Source organism: Poecilia mexicana, unplaced genomic scaffold, assembly GCF_051168715.1.
Source record: "Poecilia mexicana isolate PSO_F unplaced genomic scaffold, ASM5116871v1 scaffold_11, whole genome shotgun sequence".
NCBI classification, from domain to species: Eukaryota; Metazoa; Chordata; class Actinopteri; order Cyprinodontiformes; family Poeciliidae; genus Poecilia; species Poecilia mexicana.
The window spans coordinates 10105238-10130635 of record NW_028263380.1 but is presented as its reverse complement, the minus strand read 5'-3'; the positions used below and the strand labels follow the sequence as shown (position 1 = coordinate 10130635).

At 39.8% G+C, this 25398-nt stretch overlaps 2 protein-coding genes across 3 annotated transcripts in view; one reads left to right on the top strand and one right to left on the bottom strand.

The window, feature by feature from the left end:
• rftn1a (raftlin, lipid raft linker 1a) overlaps window positions 1-13925 on the top strand; it is a 30997-nt gene extending 17072 nt beyond the window's left edge. The window contains exons 3-9 of the mRNA XM_088010155.1: window positions 2264-2372; window positions 7136-7883; window positions 7991-8194; window positions 8981-9090; window positions 9898-10001; window positions 10480-10555; window positions 10876-13925. Coding sequence (XP_087866281.1) covers window positions 2264-2372; window positions 7136-7883; window positions 7991-8194; window positions 8981-9090; window positions 9898-10001; window positions 10480-10555; window positions 10876-11298 — 1774 coding nt within the window. The 3' untranslated portion in view covers window positions 11299-13925. The remainder of the gene's footprint in view (window positions 1-2263; window positions 2373-7135; window positions 7884-7990; window positions 8195-8980; window positions 9091-9897; window positions 10002-10479; window positions 10556-10875) is intronic.
• On the bottom strand, window positions 13180-19909 carry oxnad1 (oxidoreductase NAD-binding domain containing 1). 2 transcript variants are annotated; one of them, XM_014996694.2, is made up of 8 exons: window positions 19768-19909; window positions 19185-19308; window positions 18081-18147; window positions 17866-17969; window positions 16881-17022; window positions 16143-16388; window positions 15389-15497; window positions 13180-15200 (listed from the first exon to the last, which is right to left on the bottom strand). In XM_014996694.2, exons 2-8 carry the CDS (start codon window positions 19292-19294, stop codon window positions 15043-15045), a joined length of 936 nt encoding a protein of 311 aa, XP_014852180.1. In that variant the 5' UTR covers window positions 19295-19308; window positions 19768-19909; the 3' UTR covers window positions 13180-15042. The 2 variants fall into 2 exon arrangements, with proteins under 2 accessions (XP_014852180.1, XP_014852178.1); XM_014996692.2 differs by having other exon boundaries at window positions 19185-19327; window positions 19768-19894.
• Window positions 19910-25398: the final 5489 nt, after the last annotated feature.

Sequence of the window (25398 nt, the reverse complement as noted above, 5' to 3'; positions counted from 1 at the left end):
GGAGTTTTTAAAGGCCTCAGGAATCTTTTTCAGGTGTTTAGAGTTACTTTGTTGATTCAGATGATTATTTTTATTGCTCGTTCAGAGAACCTTTTCATAATATTCTAATTTTTTGAGACAGGGATTTTGGGTTTTCATGAGCTGTTTGCCAAAATCATCAAAATTAAAACAATAAAAGACCTGAAATATTTCAGTTGGTGTGCAATGAATCTAAAATATATGACAATTTAATTTTTATCATGACATTATGGAAAATAATGAACTTTATCACAATATTCTAATTTTATGACCAGCACCTGTATATTGTCCGCGGAGGTTTCTAATGATGAAGGAGCTGAGGGAATTTCTCGATGGTATTGGTTGTATTGTACATGTGACAATACAAAGCTTTTTCTTCCAAAGAAAAAAAAAATCATATCTTGGCTAAAATCCCTCAACCTTATGGAAGGATGCTACAATCTGTTGAAACTAAACTTGAAATTTTAGACCGCAATTCTGAAAGTTGTAAAACTAGCGCTGCACAGTACCTGAAAGAGCACCATAACCAGAGTAAAAGCATGGTGGTGGTAGAATGATGTTCTGGGAATATAACCCCAGAACATGATGGGAGGTGCTGAAGTAAAGACTGAATGTTAAGCCTGAATCTAAAGCTGCTTCAGCAAATCACAGGTTTGTTGAAGCAGCTTTAGAGTTGATGGGATCACAATAGCGAGGCTGCATAAATGGATAAATGCTGACTCAGATTTCTTGTAAAATGTGAAGAAAGTAGGAGAAGAAGTCTGGATTATTGTAATGCATCAATGCAAGTCTTGCTGGGAATCAGCCAGTTTGTATTGGCAGATTCATTACAAACCTGGTTGTACTGAATCAACCAATAGCAGCACTTCAGCATTCGCAGCAATTCAGCCTGCTACAAACAGATGAGAACACACAACCCAAAATTGTGTGTTTCCTAGTTGCCATGCTAGCCTTTATGAGATTTCATTTAAAAATTCATATTGAAGTCCTTTTTACATGTTTTTTTATGTCTCTTAAAGGAAATTTAGCATGTATGCACCCCTTCTTGTTCTCTCAGATCAGTGGATCAGATGTTCTTGATCTTCCTAAAACACAATTCAAGTCAGGGTGACAGAGTTGTTGCTGCTACAGGTACATAACTTTGGAACACCTGGTGTTTTCAAAACTTAAAGAACTTATGAACACCATTCCAAGCATGACAGATGCCGTAATAAAATCTTTTTTAAAAAAAAACAAAAGAAGGCATCCCTGGTGATCAAAATAGCGTTTTATACTTCAATTTTATGTTGTTTGTGCGATTTTTCCTTTTTCAATCAAAGGATTTAATGTGCTTGGTTAACAGCTTTGGACATTACTGTAAATTATGTTAATTTAAGTTGTATGCACACTCAAACACTCAGCACACAGATAGGTGCCAGGCTGCTCCTCTGATGCCCCTCCTGCCAAGCTGTCCTGCTGCTTCCTGGCACCTGTCACCGTGGAGACGGCTGATTGCATCACCAGAGCTCGCCAGAGGGGAACGGCGCACTGAAAGAGAGTCCATCTCTCCATCCTTTCATCTGTTTCCTTTTAGCGACCATCCCATACACACACACACACACACCTTTTTTCCCCCCCCTCTTTTGTCCTGATCACCCCTCTTTGTCCCCTTTACGCTGCCTTTTATCTCCCCGTCATCACAATCCCTTTCATCAAAACCATAAAAATGAAAGAGGGGGGAAAAAAAATAAAAAGATAGCTCTACTGTTTCAAATCTAGCTGAGAATGTCACTCACGCCTCAGAGCACGAGATATTACTACGGCCTTCCCACTGACCTCAATCCAAATCTGAAGAGGCGTATCTGAATGCGCCTTTCATGATGGTGCCTTGCAGTGGGAGCAAAAAGGAAATTTGGTTCTTTTTTTCTGTCTAATAAGGTTTTTGTGCCCGTGGTAAATGGGTGCTCCCCTTAAATGGAAAATTCCCCTTCCATCAGATTTGACATTACGTTTCGGCTGTGATCATTCTGGGTCAACAAGTGCTCGAGAACATGAGCACGCCTTCCAGAATCTCTAGAGCCAACACCCCCTCCCGTATGAGTGTAATGTTACTGGGTGATGTGCAGTAACTACTACAGGAAGAGAGGAAAATGACGCTAAGGCACTTTTTGGTCTGGTGTATCTTGACATTTTCGGGTAAATAAGACAGTATTTGACCTGAGCTAAATGACATACGACCGTCTTCTTTTCATGTCTCGCCTCCCAGTCCAGAGAAAAGCCAGCTGAGGTGGGCGAGAAACCGTCTGGAGACGGAGGTCTGCGTGGCCAGTCAACAGGCTGCTGACCCGGAAGCCATCCAGAACTATGTTAAGAAGGTCAGTCCAAAGATGATTCATTCGGTTTTACGTTGGTTTCCTGTGTTATGATAGTGATAAAAACATTTCTGAAACTTCAAGCTATATCGAATAGTATATGGTTATTCCACCCAAGATTGATTTCTGAACTCTTCCTGAGTTAAAACATTAGTATTGTTGTTTCTAAATGAGTATGAACTTGTTTTCTTTGCATTAGATGAGCTCTGAAACCTCTGCATCTTATTCGTTATTTTGACAATTTCTCCTTTTCTACACTAAACTTTTGCTTGGAATTCCAGAGACATGTTGTTAATTCATAGAATAAAAGAACAATGTTCATTTTAATCAAGCATATACCTATGAAAAAGTAATATCAGAGAAACTAATCATTTTAAATGGTCTCTCAATTTTTCCCAGAGCTGTATGTGCCGCTGCTATCGGGTCTGTGTAAGTGCTATTGAAATGCAACTTGTTAATGGAATTTCAATGACTTGCTAACCTCTGGATGCCGAATGCCTGGAGTGGCTCGAGTTGATGACAGCCTGACCTCATGTCTAATTAATTCATCTGATAATTCTTTGGAAAATTTAGGTCAAGTAAAAATCATAGCGCAACGAACTTTCATCACCACGTGGTCTCAAGATTCCTGAGTATTTGAGAGAATATAGAAAGTTAGCTGCGTCTTGGCTAAAGTAAATAGTTCCTCATTAAGAAATTCTCACATTGATGTTTTTTGTGTCTGGGGGCGGGGGAAGCAAAAATCTGCCTTTTTATGGTTTAAATAAAATATATAAACATAAAAGAAACTGAGCAAGAACAGAATTGCATAACTTGGGACTGTCTTCAGTGTGTTGAAGCTGGTAAATAAATAAATAAATGGTTGGACTACTTGAAAAGGGAGATAAAACACCATGGTAGGTAAAGCGTCATTATTGGAGCAAATAAAGTTTTGACAATGCCTTGAGTCATAACTAATTTCTTTAAATTTAGCTTCCAAAGAGATGGACTTTTTTCTTTTTTTTTTAATTTATAATGATAATGTTCAAGGTTTTTGAGACATTGTTTTCCAATCCTTTTACCAGGACATTTTTAGTTTTGCTTTTGGTACATGTAAGCCACTCAACACTGGCCTTTACTTTGTTTAAGCATAAAAATAAGCCTCTTCTTGAGCACATGTACTTTTTTTTGTCACCACACAATTGATATAAAGAATAGATTTCAAATTGCACTTTTAGGTAATTTGTTTCAAGGAACCCTTATCCAAAGACTCGATTAGTTGTTTTTTTTTTTTAATAAAAAAAGGACAAAAAGCATAAGAGAGATTTTCTTTCCGCACTAAGCTGATTATCAAGGAGCTATTTGCAGGGTTTGCAAAAAGTCTTTATTTTTAGTGGGGGTCAGGGATTGTATCGGCAACGAGGACTGGAGGAAAACTTTTCCCCTCCACTCCCAGAAATCCTCAGAGATTGGTAGGTGACGACAAGAACTCACCCTGAGGTTGTTCTAGTCAGAGTTGGCGAGGTTAGCTATTAATGATCCTCAAAAGGAGTTTCATAACTTATTCCTCACCTGATATATTTTATTTAAGATATCATCTATCAGTATATTAAAATTCCTCAATAAAGAACTTAATAGTTAATGGGCTCTCAGGTTTTTTTTTTCATGAAACTTTAGTGTAAAAAAAAATAATACATTTGCATTATTTCTGTTTTATTGGTGGCATATCTAAGAACTTGTTTGATGTGGATTTAATTATGACGGAAAGAGGCATATTTGTAAAACATTTAGTCCAGTCATGCTAATGAAGGTTGTTTAAAAAAGTTGGAGAAAGTGTTACTCTCTGTCATACCGTTACAACCTTCCTTTGTTTTTATAACTCATGATGATTTGACCAGCTTGGGCTGAGAGTTTGTTGATCTTTAAACAGTCTGAGTGCCCCCTTGTGGTTTAAATAAATATTATACAATTAAATTGAAAAAACAAACAAGAAAAGGTTGGTGTCCTTGCCTTGGCGACTCCTCCTGGCATTCGGCGTGTGGATGTGAGTGTGTCTTTATCAGCACAGACCGAGCTCTGCATAGGGTAGCATGAGGTTATTATTGTTATAAATTTGTGACATTTGGCATACAGAGTGTCTGAGTCGTGGTGCTTTTGCTGATGTTTTTTTTTTTTTGTCTCCAATACAGTCTGTCTAAGATGGAGATCTAATTATGTATGATAAAAGTATCAGATGTATGAAAAGTTCATTCTGAACTTTTAGTTGTGAGGCAGGCTATTGTGAAGGGATATTAAAAAATAAACAAGTTAAAAATCTACCAAAGCATGAAGAAATACTTTTTAAGACACCATAAACAAACACAAGTCAGAGTCTTTGGTGCAAACATATAAAGGAAGTAGGTGTAGCTCAACACTTTTGCACAGTCCCGTGTCTGCTGTTAAACTTCCTCTGCGTCTCCACTCATGAATTCGCCAGCAGTCCCACATTGGGAAATGAAAATGTGCTCTGTTGAATAGATTTGCATCTGAACACCCAGCGAGCACAAAGGAAAACCTGATTGGATGGAAATGCACATCACTGAGCATAATGTGATAGGCTCTGGCAGCGTGACATGAATAACCAATCAGATTGCAAGCTGCCAGTGAGAGTTTGTGATAAGAACCAAAGCAAATGCAGACACAGAGAAGAGGGTACATGGTTTTTTTTTTATGTGTGTGTGTGTGTGTGTGTGTGTGCGTGTGTGTGTGTGTGTGTGTGTGTGTGTGTGTGTGTGTTTTGAAATCCTATACTTCTGTTTTTCCAGTACTAAGCCGGCCCTGCCCACTCTTAGCATCCCTCTGGATGTAATGATCAGATAAACTAGAGCTGATCTCTGTAAATTGTGTCCGTGGGTGCTGGAGAAACCAGTTCAGAGTTGCAACCTGCGTGTACGGATGAGTGAAATGTCAAAAAGAGTGGGTGATAGGGGAAGATGTGCCTCATTATTGTTCGGCGGTAGTTCTGGAAATCTGATTTTCCCTCCCCTGTTGAGTCCGCCTGAAACTGTCAGCCCAAATATCAACTGACAATTAACCGCTCCAGCTTGGTTGGAGGGCGGAGGGGTGGGTAGGGGGGTGGGACAGCAAACACACGTGCCACATGAATGTGTACAGATAATGAGGTCCTTTTGTCATTTGAATATTTGATCTTTCCAGTTGATTAGGTGGGCTGTTATTATGAAGAATACCCACCTTGCGTCTGTCAGCCTTTGTTTGTGTGTAAATTAGGCTTTGTTCGTCAGAATAAAAGGAGCCGACGCAGCAAGTTCATTTGTGCCGCTGTGGAAAAAATGCCCTTTCACACACAGAAAAAAAACTAAACAAACAAAAAAAACAACAAAAAAAACAATGAATATTCACTATAAGCAAGTGAACAGCCAAACATTATCCAAATAAAAGCAGAGCAATCAATGAACAGGCGAACGCTTCTCTTTGCTACCACCTCAATTTTAGCGGGGTCAATGGCTACTCCCTGGTCAGAAATTACATGGCCCAGGTAGTGCACCTCCTGCTGGAAAAAGCGGCACTTACTGAGCTCAGCTTTAAGGCCGTCCTTCTGAAGCCGTCCTAACGCCACATCCAACCTCTCAAGATGTTGCTGCGCAGAGGATGAAAACACAACAATGTCATCTAAATACAGCAAGAGGGATTGGCATTGCTGGTCACCAAAAACTGCCACATCTTGTTTCATAATGGACTTAACTATCCCAGTGTAACCAATTCTGACAGTTCATTTATTATTACAGGAAATAAAATGGCTTCATATTTCAACAGCTCTTTTTTTTCTAATTATTTTTTAATTCGGTGGCTGGTTTTTCCCTTATTGACCACGGTAGAGCTTCAGTCAGAAAATATGCTTGACATCAGTTGAATTTAAACTGTTGCATTCTGGGTACAGAACATTTGCTGTACCGCATCACGGCACGGCCGGGAAACGTGAGGGAAATGGAACTGCTGCGTAAACAGCTTTCACCTAACTTCAAAATAAGAGTGTGAACATAAATGTCTAATTGAATTCTTAACTTCAACGCGGATGCTGAATTTTATTGAAATTTTATTCAACTGAAAATTTTGAATTTATCCGGAAACAATTATTTAGTGGAGGCAAAGTGAGCTAAATATTTTCCATGTGCTAAATTAAAGACTTGCTTTAATTTAGCATGTTAGCAGATGTGTATTAGCACAATGGTAGACCGTATCCAACAACTTTGGATACTTCCCAGATGCATTCAATGACTACTTCTGATCAGTAACACTTTTCAGGTCAGGGCCCATTGAGAGGTTCTTAGGATGTTCTTTGCTATTTGAGAATATTGTGCATATAAAGCCAATTACAGTTGTATGAAATTGTGCTAAATTAACCTGAATAAAATAACTGACTAAATAACAGCTCTATAAAAAGTGTATGTTGTTTGTCGTTTAATCTGTGATTTATTTATTTTTGTTAAGAACTCGTGTGTTCACCATTAAATTTGGCTGATTCTGGAGTCTTGACAGATTTGTCATTTATGAACCATCACAAATAAAGGAAGAGTCAGCCATTGGTGCCTTCAACAATAAATAACTGAGTCATTTGAGGAAAAATGGAATTAGATATCTGATAAATTACCATAAATATTGTGTTTTGTAGACCAGGATTTAAGTGTCCCATTATGAAATCCTGAGGAACTCCTTTGATGAAAGGGAAATACCAATAACATTTCCATATACCAGATAGTCTATTGATTATGTGTGTGTATACTTTACAGATCCAGGATGTGGCGGAGCAAGGGGTGATGTTCGTGGGCTTTCTCCAACAGCCAGGCGGAGGGCCATATTTTTTGGGACACTGGGACCCAGAGGAGCTGTCGTCCTTGCATTCGAGCCCGTCGCCAATACACCAGCAGCCTTTCAGCACCGATACGAGCCCAACGGAGCCAAACCCGAATGGTGAAGATGCTGATCTCTGCTGCTGTGAATCGCAAGAGTCGGATTGCGGGGCTGTGGAGAGCGTCAAACAGGATCAAAACTCCTCAGCGTCCAGAAAACCAAACTTCAGCCTCCTGAAGCACCCGGTAAACTCTCTTCATAACCCAGAGGAGCTTTGTGATCAAATAATAACCTCACAGATTGGTGCCAAGGACTTCAATAAGCCTCATAATCACATCAAACCCAAAGCTCACAATGTGGCAGAAGTCCAGGGCAAACGGTCCGGTCTGAGCCTACCAGAAACAGCAGTCACAACGAGGCTGCCAGAGTGTAGATCACAAGAGACTAAACAGCACTTCACTGCATCCACAGAGAAACATCTTAATGTCTCCAAACAGAGAGAAAGGAGAGTTTCCAGCCCAGACAGCTGGCTCAGCTCTCCAGAGCTGGATCGTGACCATGACAGAAGAAGATCTGACTCAACGCAGACAGATGGGCAAAGACGCGTGACAACACAGAACAACAACCACATCAGGCTGAAGAATTCGGAGAACGACACAGGTTCAGGCTCACTGCCGGCACAGGCTAGTAAGTAAGCAGAAGGTTGTTATTTTGTTCCCCAATTCGACAGGCCCCATCATCAGGGCTCACTCTCCACTTCATTTTTGCTGATTATTTGTCTGTGCGTCTGGCAGGGATGCAGCTGTTTGCACTGTACAACCACACAGAAGAGCCCGACACGTCCCTGAGGTTCTACTCTCTCCGGGTGCCTCTTCATGTTCAGAAGGAGGCGGAGGCGATCACAGATGTTGATGCAAACTGGCTCGACCACATGACTCAGCACTTTAGCAGTGGGGCGCAGCTCATCGATGGGTTTTTCCACCTCACAGACGACCATGGTTTGTCCTCCGTAGTAATTATGTTTTTGACACATTGTTAATTCGGAGGCCAAGCAAAGTCGGCCACAGAAACCAGGGCTTGTTTTATGCTAGGACATTTTTGCATCTCCTTGCACTTTGCTGAAGTGTTTGTACCCCTTGAAATGTTCTTTTTTCTCATTTAACAACAACAAATCTACAAGGACTGACTGACCAACACAATTTGGCGAACCAACTGGAAATGGAAGGACAATGACACCTGAAATACGTTGCGTACACTTGTATTCAGAAAGTGCAGAAGTTCAGTTTACACTTTGTAGAACCACCTTTCACTGTAAATACAGCCGCAAGATTATTTTTGGTTTGCACATCTAGAAACAGACTTTCTGTAGCCATTCCTGTTTGACAAAATAACTCGTGCTCAATCAGATTACTTGGCACAAGTCAACTTTTAGATCTTGCTAAAAATTCCCAGGGACGTTCTATCACAGACCACCTGGCTGGATGTTTAAGGTTTTTATTCTAAAATAGAAATCCCACACCATCTAAGTCTAACCCGAGAATTTGAAAGTCTGACGAGATGAGAAAATCTTCTTAGACTCTTAAGACCGCTGCTGCATGATGAATGACACGCACGAGGGGTCGTCACCTCAAAGTCCACGACTCGTCTCACAAGCCGCTGCTCAGCTGCACACGTGTGAAGCGGGCTCGACCTAAACTGGACGTGGATGAAGAGCGAGACAATGGAGAGGAGGTCTGAATCACTTACATGTGCCTGTGTTTGTCTGTGACTCTGCTTGTTTCCAGACAGTGGCGTTTCATCTGTGGATAGCATTTTCATCTTCCAGAGCTCTGCGGAGGAGACCACAGACACCTCCTATGACGCCATCGTGGTTGAGCAGTGGACTGTTATAGACGTGAGCTTTCAATGTTGTTTCTCTGCCGTTTCTCGACTCGGGAGGCAAAGTTTTCCTGTGTTCCGAGAAGATGAGAAGGACAAAAAAAAAAAAAGCATCCTGAAGAGCGCCCTTGATTCATGAATCTCCCCCTTTTAATGCGCATTGGATAGTTTTGGTCAGAACTTTAAAATCATCATTTTGAAATGACAAAAATTGGGCGCACAGTTTTGAGTCTGACCTGACATTTCTCAACCTGAATGTGGTAAGAAGTATAAATACTGGCTCAGCTGTATAGTGTTTGGATAGATGTCCTTTACCCACTTTCTGCAGCCACTTTCTCCCCTCTGGCTTAGCTCCTTGTGGATACTTACTTAGGGCTGCACCGATAAATAGGACCTGATTTTCTTAATGTTGGGAGACTGGCAATCAGACAACACATGCATGACAAATCAATACTGTCCTCAGATCTAATCTATCTCTGCCATAGTCTGCAAACCAGTCATGGAAAGAGCTGCCTGACAGACCCGCCCACCATGTTACGTCTGCGGTTAACAGTCGTCATCCCACTGCTGCCAACTTAGCGACTTTATTTAGCAACTTTTCAGACAAATAATAATAAAAAAAAAGAAATATCGGCTAATATCGAAATTAGCAGGGTTTGGTCCTTTTAAAAATTAGCGATCGGCCAGAAAACTGCAATCGGTGCACAATTATATTTAATTGCTCTTATCTCAAATCATGGAGTCCAACGTTGTAGACAGGGTAATGTAATGTGAGTATTTACATCTTGTACACATTTGAATTATTTTTTTTTTCCCTTTCCAGGGTGTTGTGGTGAAGACTGATTACATCCCGCTGCTCCAGTCCTTGGCTCCATATGGATGGAGACTGATGTGTGTGCTGCCAACACCCATTGTCAGAACAAACAGGTACCAGAGCCCTCTGAAATTCTAAGTAAAGACAACACTTGATTCGTTTAAAATATTCACCCTTTCATCCCGCTGACAAATGTCTCCTAAACTTAGTCGGGTCTAATTACGGCTTTGCTCGATTGTTGATTCTTCTCGCCGAGCGTCTTGTCGGTCCCGTTCCTTTTGGGAGCAGGACTGACGCTGGAAGTCGGATATGAAGGACAGATGGCTCCAGATCTGACAAATCCTGATCATATGCTCGTCTCGACATGAAAAAGCTTTTGAAATCTGTTGCCTCTGCGAACAAACAAGCAAAAGAAGAAAACAACAAAAGAAAAAAAGCCATCGCTGAACCGCTTTTGTTTTTTAACCTGTCACTTGAGAAACTGCAGGCAGCAGAGCCTGGATTTCAGCACACGCCGCGCTAATGCAAGCTCCCTGAATTATAATACGGTGGGTGACGTTCATTAAAAGGCCTCCTCTTCTCTTTTCGCAGTGATGGAAGTTTGTCGACTAAGCAAATCCTTTTCCTTCAGAGACCCATTTTGCAACGCAGGAGAAAAGACTTCAAGGTTCGTCCTCAGTCTTTGCAAGAAATCTGTCACTTGTCTCTGTTGCGCCTTGACGGTGAGTGACTTTGTCACAGGAGGTAGTGTAAAATAAAAAAAAAAAAAGAAGGTATGTTTCTAAATATGGGATGTACAGCGACTGTAAAACCCACTTAGAAAACGTCTAATAATAGGCAGGTAGTTGGCCTCAAACTGTACAGGAAAGAGGCATCAGTGAACAAGGCTTTGTTGTGGTTTGTCAGGCGTCTGGGGGGGGGGGGAGCGAAAGAAAAGACGTGGCACAAAGCAGGAAACCATCTCAAAACACATCCGTTTGATTTCAGATGCTGAACCTCAGAGGTCGCAGCAAGGCAAAGAAACACTCAGCCGGGGAAGCGCTAGACGAGCAAGAGAACAAGTCCCTGGTGATAGAGACTGAGATGGACAGGCTGAGGATCAACGAAGAGGAGGAGGAGGAGGCAGAGGCGGAGGGGAGGAAGAGAGGGGACAGCGGAAGGAGCCAAAGAGCGGGCCTTCAGAAGAGCGGAGACGAGGCGCAGCATCAAAAGGCCTTCTCCCTGCTGCTGGAGCGCAGGGCTTCTGGCGAATATCAAGAGGAGGAAACTGACGTCGACGCCGTCCCGCTGTCCAGGCAGGAGAAGGCGGTGAGGTGGACGGATTTCGGTCTGGGCGACGAGAGGGGGATGAAGGAAAAGGTCAGGGTGGAGGAGCGCATCAAACAGCAGCTGTTCTCCGGAGTTTGTTGACGTATCTGCGAACGGAGCGATCGGAGGGAAGGGAAAGCTTTTTTAACATTCAGCTTGAATTCCTGTGGAAGAACTAATCTGGAGCAAAGCATATACAGTGCTGCGAAAAAGTTTTTGTCCACTTGGAAGTTCTCCAAGAAAGTGAAACCATAAGAAATCTGTAATTTCTTATGGTTTCAGGACTTTGGTGCATTCACCTTAGTGTTCATTTGGTAAAGTTGCGCTGTAGGGTTCCCTGCTTTGTTCTGTTGACTGTTTTTGTAATGTACAGTGCTGCACAGCTTCTCCTGCCAATGCCTTAAGTAGGACGTATGTTTGGAGATTTTTAATTTATATTTTTTTTACGTTTGCTATCTATTTCAGGCTAATGTGACATCAATTTGCCCTATTGCCGACCATTTCACACTTGTAAACCAACCAGCTAGTATCTGTTTCCTCAGTCAAATCCATAGCAGTTTCTTCTTCTGGTATTTAAATATTTTGATGAATTATGAAAACAAATAATCAAATCACAAAACCCTTAAATTTCTCATAGAAACTAGTTTATTTATAAATTATTTTCTATAGAAACAGATTATTTATTAGCTTGACTTATGGTTGGTAAAAAAAAAAAAAAAAAAAAAAAAAAGAATAAAAATCAACTAGCGGCAACACAGTTAGGGACAAAAAGATCCAAACCACAAAATGGCAATGGGCCGAAATGACCCCCATGAGTAACTCCTGAAGGTGACCTTTGCCCCCATTTCACTAACTGTTTCTAAAGCTGCTATGAGGACATATTGTTTTGTACATAAAGAGTGAGTTTCTTAGTTGTAGTCCAGGTTGTAAACGTCTTACGCAGTGAAAGGTGGTTTTCTCGTTTTGGACTAGGAGTTTGAAGTTTACTCACAGTATAAATAAATGTAAAATACACAAAGTGTCTTGCAAACGTATTGTCGCTCTTTGAGCGTTTGTCATGTTTTTTTTTTTTACAACCTTAAACTTGGATTTATTATATTTTCATCAGTAACAGTCACAAAGCTGCGTGCCACTGTTAAGTGGAAAGAAAATGTGACTTGGTTTCCAAAACTGTTAAACACTTAAAAAAAAAAAATGTGCGCCATGCATTTGTTTTCAGCTTTTCTGCTTAATACTATGTAGAATCACCTTTCACTGCACATAAAGTGGGAGGACTGATGGGGGCATAGAGCTACCAACTTTACACATCTAAAGACTGAAATGCTGCCTTTACTATGTTTTGCCACAGTGTGTGTCCAGTGCATTATGAAGGGTTAGTTTGCATTTTGAATGCAAGTCCAAAAATTTTCATTTTGGCGCTCCAAACATCTTCCACAGTTTTACACAAGCCAAACTTATAAGTTTGTTTTAACAGTGGCTTTATTTTTGCTCCACTTCCCCTACAGTCTTCACAACAGGTGGATTTATTCTGACATTAAGTTGCACACAAGTGGAAGCTGTTTACTAATATGAAATAACTTGGTTACACTGGATTTTAATTGAAGTGCAAAAGAGTAAAGAAATCCAAAATTCCCACCACACTTCTTAGATTATTGCACAAGTTTATTTTCCTTCCACTTGACATTACTCACTATTTTCTGTGTTCGTCTGTCATAAAATGGTAACAAAATGCATTGAAGTTTCTGTTGCACGACAAAATATGCATAAGTTCCAAATCAGAGTTTTACAGACATCTATTGAAAAGATGCTTCAATAGATGTGTTGACTAGGAAAGCAAGTAATCCAAGTTCCAAGGCTTATTTGAAATCTGCAGCAGCAAATTCACAGCCCGTTTACAGAGGCTCTCGGTAACAGTACAATATCATCACTGCAAAGATCAAACAAACCTTTCTGTAAGAGAGCAATAAAATCACAAGACAGCAGAGGTAGATGATGTTTTTATGGCAGGGAAATGAGAAAGCATTGCAACATTAGGTCAGGTTAAAAACAAAGTCCAGGAAGTAGACCAGACCCGTCCCTGTCAAATCAAAAGCAAAAAGGAAACCTTCTCTTACTTCAAAAACTGGCCAAACTAGTCTTTAGATTAGTCATCGCTGAAGTAAACAGTAGAGGCAGCTAAACTAAAAAAGAACGGTTTGGAACGAATCAAATTCATTCTTTGTCCATTTGATATTTCAGATGGACAAGAGCTCATCGGGCATGGATTTATAATGAATATTTCAGTCATACTTATGGGAAGTGAGATGAATAAGATCAGTTTAGTTGTAGATTCAGTTCTACAATGTGGAAAAGTGCTGCCTTTCATCAAGTGGAAGAATCAATCCAACTCTAAACTCTAAATTTAGACCAATTACCAGCATATGTATTATCCAACTCCAAAAAAAAAAAAAAAAAAAACTAAGTGATAATATGCCAAGAGGAATACAATTTTCAAACATGAACGTAATTCTTGTAGTGAGTATTTTAATAGGTACAACCTTTTGTGTGGTTTGCCGTTTTTCTCGAAAGCTGAAGGCAATAGAAAAGTTTTATTTGCAATAAATGACCCAAGAATGTGTTATTTAGAAACGAGCTCTTTATTTGTTTCCTGGACTACCTGTGAAGTGTGTGAGTGGTGTAACAATTGGGTCTCGGTTTAACAAGAAGCTCAATAAAGTGTTTGAAGCCCAGACTGCCTCAAAGTTAGCTCTTTTTCTTTTCTTTTTTTTCTCTCTTTCCTCCATTTCACTTCCACGTTATCGCCACGAACGGGGGAACATTACAACCCTTCGCTGAGAAACGGCAGCGAGAAGCTCGCCGCCGTCTCTGAGGGACGCTCGGTGATCCGTGCCAATCAGAGACCACCCGGAGGTTCCATTACAGAGCGCCGCGGGACGCCTAACCTGCCCTGGGATGGAAAACTGTTTGCTGATGTGGAAGATGTGTGAGAAAAGAGACTGCTCAGATGATGAGCACCGTGTGTGTGTGTGTGTGTGTGAGAGGAAAACAGTACAGTGGTGGCCAAGCATGTGAGAGATCGTCAAGTTTTCACTTGATGTTGGGAAAGAAAGTGAGGTGTAATTACAAAAACAAGCTCATCAGAATTTTTTTTTTTTTTTACTTTTGCAAATGAAGTTATTCTTTTTGGCACATAAACACAAAGTTTCGATTTCACCTGCTTTGTTTTCAGGTTTCAATAAATGGCTTCAATAAGTGTGAAGCCAAAGTGAAAGAGCACGGTGGCGAATTCTGAAAATCCCACAATTCAATGTATACAAGTTGGATTCTTTTCAAATTGACCTAGAGCAGATTCCAGCACACAACAGGAAAGCTGCTGTTTTATTTGGCATCAAATATAAGATCTACATGCAATGTTACACTGATGGACGACTGCACACAGCTGTAAGGCTATAAAGAAATGTTGTGAGCTCTTAATATCTCTTTAGCAGAAATTGGAATTGGTTAAAAACAGCGTCAACACGTCAAAGACAGGAAATTGGGCATATATCTGTGACCGGTGCATCTTTAAAATATATTTCAGTATGAAACATATTCCCAAAACTAAACTTTGCAAGGATTTTGTTGCAAATCTTACAAATCTCACTCTCAACTTAAATTAGTATTTGCTAGAAATCTGTACAGAAACTTGACATTTAAAGTCAAAGATGTTTTCCTGACTGTAATTCAGGAAATAAAAAGAAACAACTATATTTGATTCAGTTCGCAGTTCAGGGATGCTGTCATAGACCTTGAATGTGTAGAGAGGCATTTCCTCCCTTTGAAGGCCACCAAACGTTCCAACTTCTCCTACCACCACTTCTCAAACAGGATCCTGTCCTTTGGGAGCCCGAAGTCCATGAGGGTTTTTGAAACCGCCTCTATCATTGGCGGCGGTCCGCATAAGTAACACAAAGTCCTTTGTGGGTCCACGTTCGCCTGCAACTCCTCCGCTGTGATTCGCCCACCTGAGGACACACGGGGGAGCAGAGGCATTAATTAAGACGTCGAGGCTCGTGGTGCGCGCGCGGCTTTGATAGAAGCCGGCTTCACGTGATGAAACAGATAAATCAAAAGAAAAGCAGACTGCGGAGGAATGCGACAGTCAATCAATCATCCCCGGCTAAACGAGGAAACGGTTCTGTGCGCAGATTACTTTTGACGAATGGCTGAAGGTGCGGCTCGACTCCTGCCCTCTGTTGCGTGACGTGAAAGTTGCAGGTGAAGTTGTTGGGAAACTCCCCACATTTCTCAATGATGGAGCTCTGCAAAAAAGAATAAGAAAAAAAAAAAAAACAAGTCAGGCTGTGACAGACTGATGGTTATTGAATCATTTCAGATTTTGTCACATTTAGGGCTGAAACAATTAATCAAATTACTCGTGGTGAATCGATTATTCAAATAATTGTCTAACTTAGTAACTGATTAATCGTTGACTGGAGTATACAGACACAGAAAAGGCCATTTGCTGAAAGCACACAGAGCAGTAATTCAGTCAAAACTGTAAGAAAAGTATACATTTTGCACTTAAGATAAAAATACACCATTGTCTCTGAACATGTTCTACCCAGAACCTCTCAGGTGGCATAGCTTTAGCTTCACTCGGTTCAAATTCTTTAAGACAAATCTCATATTAAGCACATTTTACTATCCAATTATTAATCTGTTAATCCAAAAAAATAATCATCGGACCAGCCCTTCACTTTATTGATGTTAAGTCAAGCAGAAACAAGTGAGCTTTTCACATGTTGATGCCAGAAATATTATTTTTTCTTTTAGCTGCAGATGCATCCTTTGCTACAAAGATTAATCGACCGATTAATCGGAAACCTTAATGTGACACACATTAATGTTTGCAACTGCAACAGAAATTCTTCCAAGCATTCTCACTCTAAGTGAGGAGCAGGTACCTTGAAGAGGAGCTCCTCGGTGTTCTTGGCGCTGTAGCAGAGGTGGGCAGAACCGATGTTGAAGCGCCGACCAGCAGAGGACTGGTTGAGGCGCAGCAGATCCGAGGTGTGCAGCAGAATAGAGTACAGCGGATTGATCCCGACGCCGCCGGCAACCAGCAGCAAATCCACAGCTGGACCCGAGGGCAGCGGGTCGAAGTAGAAGTCTCCGCCGACACGCATGGCCACCCGGGAGCCTACTGTACACTGACGGAAGAGAACAGACGACAAAACCGTTTCAGAAAAACGGAAGAAGACGGACTTAATAATAAAGAGAACGCAACAAAATGCGCGGGTTTCTTTACTTCTAGTGTTTGTTTTTTTTTCTTCATCTGCTCTTGTCTAAATGATAATACATTATTTCTCGAGCTACGAAAACAGTGCCTAACTGTTCCTGGAGAACGATATCAAAGAAAAGGATCAAATCATCCCAGAGAAATGTACGTCTCTGAACGCGCAAATGAACGCCGCTGTTCCTCAGATCTTTCTATAACAAGACCGTTTTTATCACGAGACTACATTAAACCCACATGAATCTGCAAAGGGAAAGTGAAAGCTGAAGGAGAACATAACAGATTCAAAGAACGACTAAAAAACAAATTGATATTTTATTCAGAGGGGAAAAATAAACACTCACTGCCTCTCCTCTTAGCACTTTTTTTTTTGTTCCCTCCTTTTCAGTCGTCTCCCATCACTCACCACAGTGTGGACCCAGTGTGCTGGGGGATGTTTCGCGTACTTGATAGCCAGTTCAACCACACCCTCCCTCTGCAACAGACCCGGGCTGGAGCACATGGAGAAACCTCCCACCTTCTCCACACCAGGGATGTAGAAATCCACCCTGCACCAGGAAACAGCACAATGCAAAAACATAAACCCCAAACTGCCGGTAAAAACTGATAATGCAAGTCAATCTTGAGGTGGCGAAAACATGCTGAACTGCGGGGTCAGAGGCTGAATGAAGGTAGAGCGGCCCGTTCCAGAAAACCCACAGAATGAAATCAAACCAGAAGCGCAGCTGCCTGCTGGCAACTTCGTTCCAGCTGCAGCACGTTTGTTTGCCACAAAGCACAGCCACATGTGTAGCCAATGTTAAACAGCTGGACTGATGTTTCAGCAGCACAATAACCCAGTGTTTCGTTAGAGAAAGATAAAGGAGCCACACATGAAGGGTCTGTTGTAGTAAGGAAGTCATGTCCTCTTTACAAAAACTACATATTTACAGCCAGTTAAAGCAGGATGACTGGTTACCTAGCAGCCACCAACACCGTGTGCGCTGTCCAACCAAAAGAAAAAAAAAAAGGCCTGCTTTCATCAGAGAACCTATTTTCATTACGTTGAGTCTAAAATGTCCAATGTTACTAAATGGATATCTTTCATATATCTGCATAATCTGTAAAGTTCTGTCAATATTTAAAGCTTGAATCTCAAGTGGTTGAATTTGACTGAATGCTGCCACCAGGTGGTGGCTCCGAGTACTGCAGATTTAAAGAATTAAAAAAAAAAAAAAAGGATTTACAGACCGCTGTGGTTGATAAAATATGAGCGAACAGATTTGTATTTTTAAAATGATTTCTGTATTTTGGAAACACGCAAATTCAACAAGATTAACAATTAACTGAGTCCATAAATCAGTGAAGATCTTCATTGCTTATATAGAGGTGTAAACAGAGTGTGTTCTCACCACTGTCCTGCTTTGAAGCTGAAGTCTGGGTGCACGGCTATCCTCAGTCTTTTTACTGTTTCCGATTCGGTCACGATTCCACAGACTTGGGCGGGATACAGCGCCTACGTCAGGCATCCAAACAAACAGACAGACAAATAAAACACATCAATAAAATGAGGAAGGGACAGCTTTTTACTACAAATTCACACGACTGTTTTCAAAGCAGAGCTTACATTTTGTCTGTAGTTGCTCGCTGTCCTCTCCAAGTGGTCCGTTTGTTTTGTGGAGGACATATTTCTTCTGATAGAGATGAAAAAGAAGTTAGAAAATAGTTTGTGCAAAGAACCTGAAGCTATGCAGGGAGAACTTGTATAAAAAAAAAATTAAAAAAAAAGAGGCTTGGAGTTTGACCTCAATGTCAATAAAGGACAATACACTGAACAGGAAAGCGCACACAAAATACACCAAATTATCTCAAGATTTCATGTGCACAAATGGAGACGAGCTAAGCGCTAACACTACTTTTCAATCATTTAACTTATTATTGCTATACGTCATACAGGCAAAATGTGGGGTAAAGTGGACAAGTCAACCAAACTTACTTTAGATATAGTTTGTTACCTTTGTTACCTTTTCTATTTTAGTTGTGAAAAATGATTTAATCTAGATTAAATTTACCCTACAAAAAGCAAGGTTCTCCACTCCTCCTGTACTTTCTAGGACCAATATTAATTCCAATAAAAATTCTCTTCCATCTAAAAAAAAAAACAAAAAAAAAAAACAATGCTATTTTTAGTCCAGGTAAGGTGCCTCTGATGTCTATGCTTCTGGAGGAGACCATGTCTTGTGAGTCACAACCGTCTAAAGGCTGCAGTAAACCCTGTTGGTTTTGCTTTATTTTCTGCCAGTTTTTCCTTCCACTCAATTTGCATAAACATGCTGGGATATGGCACTCTGTAAACCGTCAGCTTAGTTGGCAAACACATTTTAGTGGCTTACCCACCAAGTCAAGTCTCCCCCCATGACTGTTACGCCTTTAAATATCCGTATTAGTAGTCATTTCTATATTTATTCTAATTTTCAGAGCGACTGAATTTAACATTTTAATTAGCGGTAGCCTATGCTTGTCAACAATAACATAAATGCTTAAAATAATCAGTCTACATAAAAACTGAACAAATTTCCCCTTTTGAATTTAATTCATGAAATACACATTTTAATGACATTCTCATTTCTGGAGGTATTTGTGTATTCATTTTTCTAGTGACTAAAGGTTATTAGCAAAGGGGTCCCCACTGAATTTCAGCCAAACCAAAAAAAGAGCAGAGCAGACTCACCTGTTTGAGGATCCGGAGCCCAGCAGCAGCCTGCACAGCGGAGCAGCAGCAGGACTCTGCTGGGCGAAGCGTCGAGCAGCGGTGCAAATTAACCCGCAGGGGGCGCTCATCGCTACCCGGCTTCCTGTCAGAACAGACAACATCTGGAAAAGCCGAAAACTGTCAAAACTGCTGAGAGTCACACATTAACGGTGCTAAAGTAAACCTTTTTTATTTTGCATTCGTTTAGGTTTTATTTGAGGAGCTGATTATGAAATCTATGAAATCTACAAAATTTAAACTGAAGCAAAGGCTACCTACAATAAGACAATCTACCTTAAAATGTATTGCTTTTAGCTTAAAATAGTACTAGCAATCAGCCGATACCCCTTTCACATTACCAGGTTGTAAGAACAATAACAAAATGTTTACTTTTAAACCTAGAAAATGGAAGTAAAACAACATTCTGTACTAATGAGATGAATCTAAATGGAGTTTGGTGTGACCTCTTTGGAGTAAGCTAACTAGCTAAAGCTGCATTAAAGCAGGGTTTTTATTCCGCTTTGTTGTTTCGGGTCGATATAAGATCGGTTAATTTTCTTACCTAAACAACGCCAAACCGTATTCCACACAAATTCAGGTCATATATTTCTCCACTACAACAGTAATAACCTTCGGCATGTTAGAATTACATGTCACAAGTTTCATTGGGAAAGCTCACTTCTTCGGAGCGTTGAAACACCTGGCATTGAGTTTAGCAGCGCCCTCCTCTGGCCAAATGGCGTGTTGTATTTGTGACTTTAACTGTGTGACGAGGTAGAATCTGAAATTCAGTTAATGCCATACTGAAACAAATGTCAGTCCAAGCGGAGATAATGGCACAAATACAGACAGATTAACATTTGAAGAAGTATATATGGGTGGTTTCCATTTAAATTCAATTAAAACCAATTCAGTTCACACATCTGTTTACCTTAGAAGAAAAATATCTTCAATTAATATCTAATTAAATAATATAACATGGTGAGAATTGACTACAATATAATCAAATAGCCAGATTCAGATCCAGTTCAGTTCAGTCCAAACTATAATAAAGTACGGGCAGATGCATGTGATCATTAAAATCCAAGTTGTAAGAGACCAGGAAGAGGTTTATGGAGGATTGTAGCTCTCAGAAACTGTAGCATTTCAGTAGCTTTCAGCTCATTGTTCAGCGAGTGAAACCTAATATGTTCCTGTTTTGTTGCGCTGGGTCATTCCCTGACATAAAAAGCAGCTGCTGTCATCAAAAGCATTCAAAAGTCCATTGTATATTCCCAGTACAGCACTTTTTGACGACCAGACCAGCTTGGTTTGCAATGTTATCGCCTTGTAAATATTTATTTTTTCTTTTTAGAATATATATAAACATGTAGAGAGAACACTGGGATATCTGGGTTTAAAAATATAATGCTCATCATGAGTGAAGCTCAGTGTGCTTCTCGAATGTTCATCTAAAAAAAAAAAAAAGAAAAAAAAAATATTTGTGTATTTTTGTGAACTTCAGAGAAGTTTTCATCTCCCAGCTGACACTGACACTGGAAAACTATTACATAGATCCCTTTAAAGAGTACGTTTGATGATTCTGTGTTGTTTCCGTCATAACTAGGAACAAACATTTGACATAGCACTTGTTGTGTTTTTGGCTCCATCTTGTGGTAAACTAACAGTATGCCGTGACCACAACCTTAAAGGCAGAAATTCTAGAGATATTTTAAGATGCTGAATGTATACTCTTTTCATTTAAACATTTTTTTGATTATACTGCCAAGCCTTCTATTAACCTTAAAGCTATTGTGGGCTTTAAGTGTGGCTTAAGGAAAACAAAGTCAATGTTCTGGATTGGTCAACACAAAGCCCTGAACTCAGTCCTATTGAAAATGTGTAGGTCGAGCAGAAAGGTGTGTTTGAGCCATTCAGTCTACAAATACAACTCAGTTACACCAGTTCTGTCTGAAGGAAAGAAACACTTGTGGAAGAAGACTCAAAACTTTAAACCCCAATCAGACAAACAGTTCTAAAATCATCAGAAAAGTTAATTGTAATATAAAAAAACAGTCAGCAATACAAATACAAACGTAGAGACGCAACTGAGTTGAAAAATATTTTTGAAATTAATGTATCCATGTAGTCACAGGTCAGATTTAGAAGAGGTACAATTCTAAAGAAAAATCTATTGCATTATGTGTTTGTACAGAATCAATTCATCAAAGAAAAAAAGAGTGAAACACTCTTGGTGCAATGATGAGATTGTTCACTCTCACTCAAAGGAGAGAAATGCCAAAACTATTCTTTGATTCTCTCTCTTTTTTTTTTTTCCTTACTTTGCGTTACTGGGTTTCTCTGGCTCTTCCCTGTTGGCAACGAAACAGAGACAGAAACCAGTCTGGAATTACAAACCCAAACAATCCGCTTTCAACATGCGTAATGCCACAGTCAGGAAATAATGTTTCCTAAATTCCAAAGATTTAAAATACACAGAAAACTCCTAGCATTTTGAATTATTTAGGAATAGTGAAGTTTTTTTATTAATTCTAGAGCTATGATTGTAAGATTCATACTTAAGTGTCTACACACACAATGTGGTACAAATGGTAAAAATGGCAATGTGTATTATCAAATTGCAGAGAAAGCCAGCTGCTTACTCAGAAAGATTTTTATGTTTAAAACTAGGTATTATGCTGTGCTTAAGGGTGTGCCTTTACAATCGCAAATCTCTTCATTGGGATCTCATGGTATACACAGTTAGCAGAACCATGTTTCTGTACAATTAAAGTTTTACATCTAATTTCTTTTAAGCATTCCTCTTTGCAAACTGCACAGTCAGATTGGATGAAAAACGTCCATGAACATCAATTTATGATTCTTACCACAGATTCCAGATTTGTACTTTGACTGGGTCACATCCTTTTATTGCCAGAGCAGAGAGATGTGCTATTGTAGTTCTAGCACTGAAAGGTGAATGAAAGGCTCCAGGCTTCCATACAGGCCGGATTTGTAGCGTGAACAACTAATAGTTGTCCAGTCCATAGATTATTCCACCTCAACCGTGGATCTCTGCATCTCCTCCAAAGTTAACATGGGTCTCTTGGCTGCTTTTCCGGTTTTTGTAATCACCAGCATTGAATTTCATTCATAGGCATCAGGATAAAGAGGGCTCAATACGGAGAACATTGAAATTTGTAGTTGTGAAATGACTAAATGTGGGAAATGTAAATATTTCCGCAAGATACTTTGAATATTCAAACAAAACCTAACTGAAATATGTCAGTTTTGGAAATAAATATATGAATAAATACATAGATCTAATGTCTATGTCTCTATCAGTTACCTGACAGCATTTTAGTGCAGAAAGACAATAAATCTATTGAGTCAAGACAGCTTTATGAACCTGTACTTGAAATGATATAATTGTTAAAAACACTTAATTCTACATAGTGAATCTCACAAAGAAATACATTTTTCAATCAGAAGAACACTGTGTCACATGCATGCATGTGGGTGTATAGTAGAGCTGTTTGTCTGCATATCTCAGCGAGTCTCTCTGTATCACTTTAGTAAGAACAACATTTAATAGAAACTCAGCAGATACACAGAAAGGAAAGGCTTGCAACTGTTCAGATTCCTTTCTGCATTCCTGCGAGTTTTCTTCCTCTGTCCCTGCACTAATCACAGGTCAGTCTCAATGTGCAGGTTTCATATTTTCAAGAAAGCCCTGAAGAAAACCTGTCAAACAGTACAATCCTGAAATTAAAAAGACAATTAGAGAGATTAAACTCATTCCATTAAGACAGATTGTGGTTTGCTCCACCCAAGTGCTCTGGAGGAAGCAACTGTTTCAGAGCTGCATGGGAACTGTTTAACCAACACCAAGAACAACTCGACCCCTGTTGCCGTTGGTGTGGGGGGGAAAAAAGAGTTCACATGTAAGAAAGTTGTCATTAAGTCCTAACAGGTTTGAGTTCTTGTAAAAAGTGAGCGAACCATGTTGATGTTTTTGCCGTCCTTAGGAACAGTAGCTGCTCACTTCCTTCACTGGGCTTGTTCTGTTCCCAGCTGACTCTACCAGTCCAACTGGCTGCCTTCCTGCCTTCTTTCCCATGAGCAGCACGACTTTGTTCAACCTGTTAGCCAGTACTTCAGAGTGACAAGAAGAGATTTTTTTTTTTCAGCTATGCACAGACACCTTGCTCTCGTCACGAGCGATTGTCCCAGGCGTGATGCAAACGCATCAGCGTCATCACAAAACTAGCCTTTACGCAGATTCCTTTGCTTTGGTCTGTGCGCTTGTGAGTCAACATAAATATTTTTAACACACTCGAATGGGTGACATCACGTTGCAATTTATTTCAGGCAATGACCTCTGCAACAGTTTTCTGTACAGGAAGGCACAATGGCATTTTCCATTGTTGGGAAATTAATGAAAAATATGTATGTAAAAAGTTGGTATATCAATGCTTTTTTTAATCTTTCCTTCAGCTTTATGAAGTAAGCTAGCAATCATAAGCAGGAAGACACCCTACCCTTGCAGTCTTTATTTTTTGGCATTTGTTTCGTGACATGGAGGCTGATCTCCTTTTAAACGTGGTCTGTGCAACGACATCAAAAGACTTTAGCTTTAATTTGACTATGTTCTCACAATATTTCATCGTCTTGCTTCTGCAGAAAACTTTAAACAACCTCTAAATTGTTTCTTCTTCAGCAATGGATTCTTGTGCATTGAAGGTAGGCCATTGTGGTTAAGTGCATTTCTGATTATTTTCACAAATTGTACCCGCTAATGCCAGGTCTCTCTGAAGCAGACTACAGACAACTTTTTAGAAAATTCTTTTGACTTATGCGTCCCATCTTCTTTCCACTTCCGGATTATGAGTTTAATATTGATCACTATGAGATTTATTTATTTATTTTTTTTTGTGAAGGTATCTTTGCTTTTGTAAATTGTATCACCCGTTTTTATTACTTTGTTAGTCAATGGCAGTCAGTTATTACTAAACGAGATGACATTCATTTGCAAATAGAAGCAGAGGTGCTTTCTAAATGCTGACATATTTCAGCTGGTTTCTTGGCTTTCTATGCATGGTTTTAGTACATCCCTTCCCTTGTGTTTAGTACTTTTTCAATCATTTATCCATTGAAATGTCAATAGCTTCATTTGTGGACTGACTTGCTTTGATGATAACACTGATAACAACACAAATAATTAAACAAATATATATTTTTCCTTTGCAAAAAGTACAATAGTGCCTTCTCCTGCACATTTATCAAAAAACAAGTGATCCCATAATAGCTTCTTACTAGAATAGAATGTACCAACCAGTTCTCCTAGTACATGTACTTGTTCTTGTGTGAATTTCTGTTCTTGTAGTGTACGCGTATGCTCAAAATTACTTTTCATTCTTCTGTAAGAAGGGTGTGAGGCTGCAGCTCTGAAGGAAAAATTGTTTCAGGTTGCACTAATTGCTCTTCGGGTGGCAGCAGTTCAAACAGGGAAAAAGGCATGTTGTTGTCTCTGTTGTGATGTGTTCATATTTGCCAACAGTAAATCCACTTTAGACTTCAGGTCACCTTAGACAAGATGAGGAAGCTCTTTTCATCTTAGGTGTACTTCAGCTTGTGACACAAGGCAGCTCGGGTCCGTTTTGCACATTTGAAGAACTATTCTTGTTAGAGCTTTTTAACATTTTATCAAGTTACAGTCACCAGTTTCAATGCAATTTTTGGACGTTTTATGCAATATATCCAGAAAGTTCTGCATAACTGTGGAGAAAGCCAACATTATTTGTTCTAAATGACTTGTTGCAAACCCTCTCTGGATTTTTTACAATTTTTTTCTCTGGTGATTTCTCAAATAAAAGCCATAATAATAATAGTGAATAATAGTGCTACTGTTGACAGCTTATCCTGTCTGAGCTGAAGATCTCTTCTGCTCTTGCAGAAATACAATGGGACTTGTTGCCACTTCTTTCATCAATGATCTCCTTTAGAGCCCTATCAATCACAAAGGTTTTGTCTCGGTAGTAGGGACGCACGATTTTATCGGCATGGTATCAGTATCGGCCGATATTATCAGTAAAATTTAAGACAGGACATCGGCTATTCCGTCAAAATAACTAATCGATATAGAAGGCATTGTTTTCATATGACAAACCAATGACAATGACGCCTGCACCACAGCACAACATCAAATTTGCAG

Bases quoted from the DNA above. Each gene is read 5' to 3' on its own strand.
- oxnad1 (XM_014996692.2), bottom strand. From the start codon at position 19,327: ATGTTGTCTGTTCTGACAGGAAGCCGGGTAGCGATGAGCGCCCCCTGC. The intron at 17,970-18,080 runs GTAAGCTCTGCT...TGCCTGACGTAG, and splicing joins CGAGCAACTACAGACAAAAT to GCGCTGTATCCCGCCCAAGT. The intron at 15,201-15,388 runs GTAATCTGCGCA...GTGTGTCCTCAG, and splicing joins CCTTCAGCCATTCGTCAAAA to GTGGGCGAATCACAGCGGAG.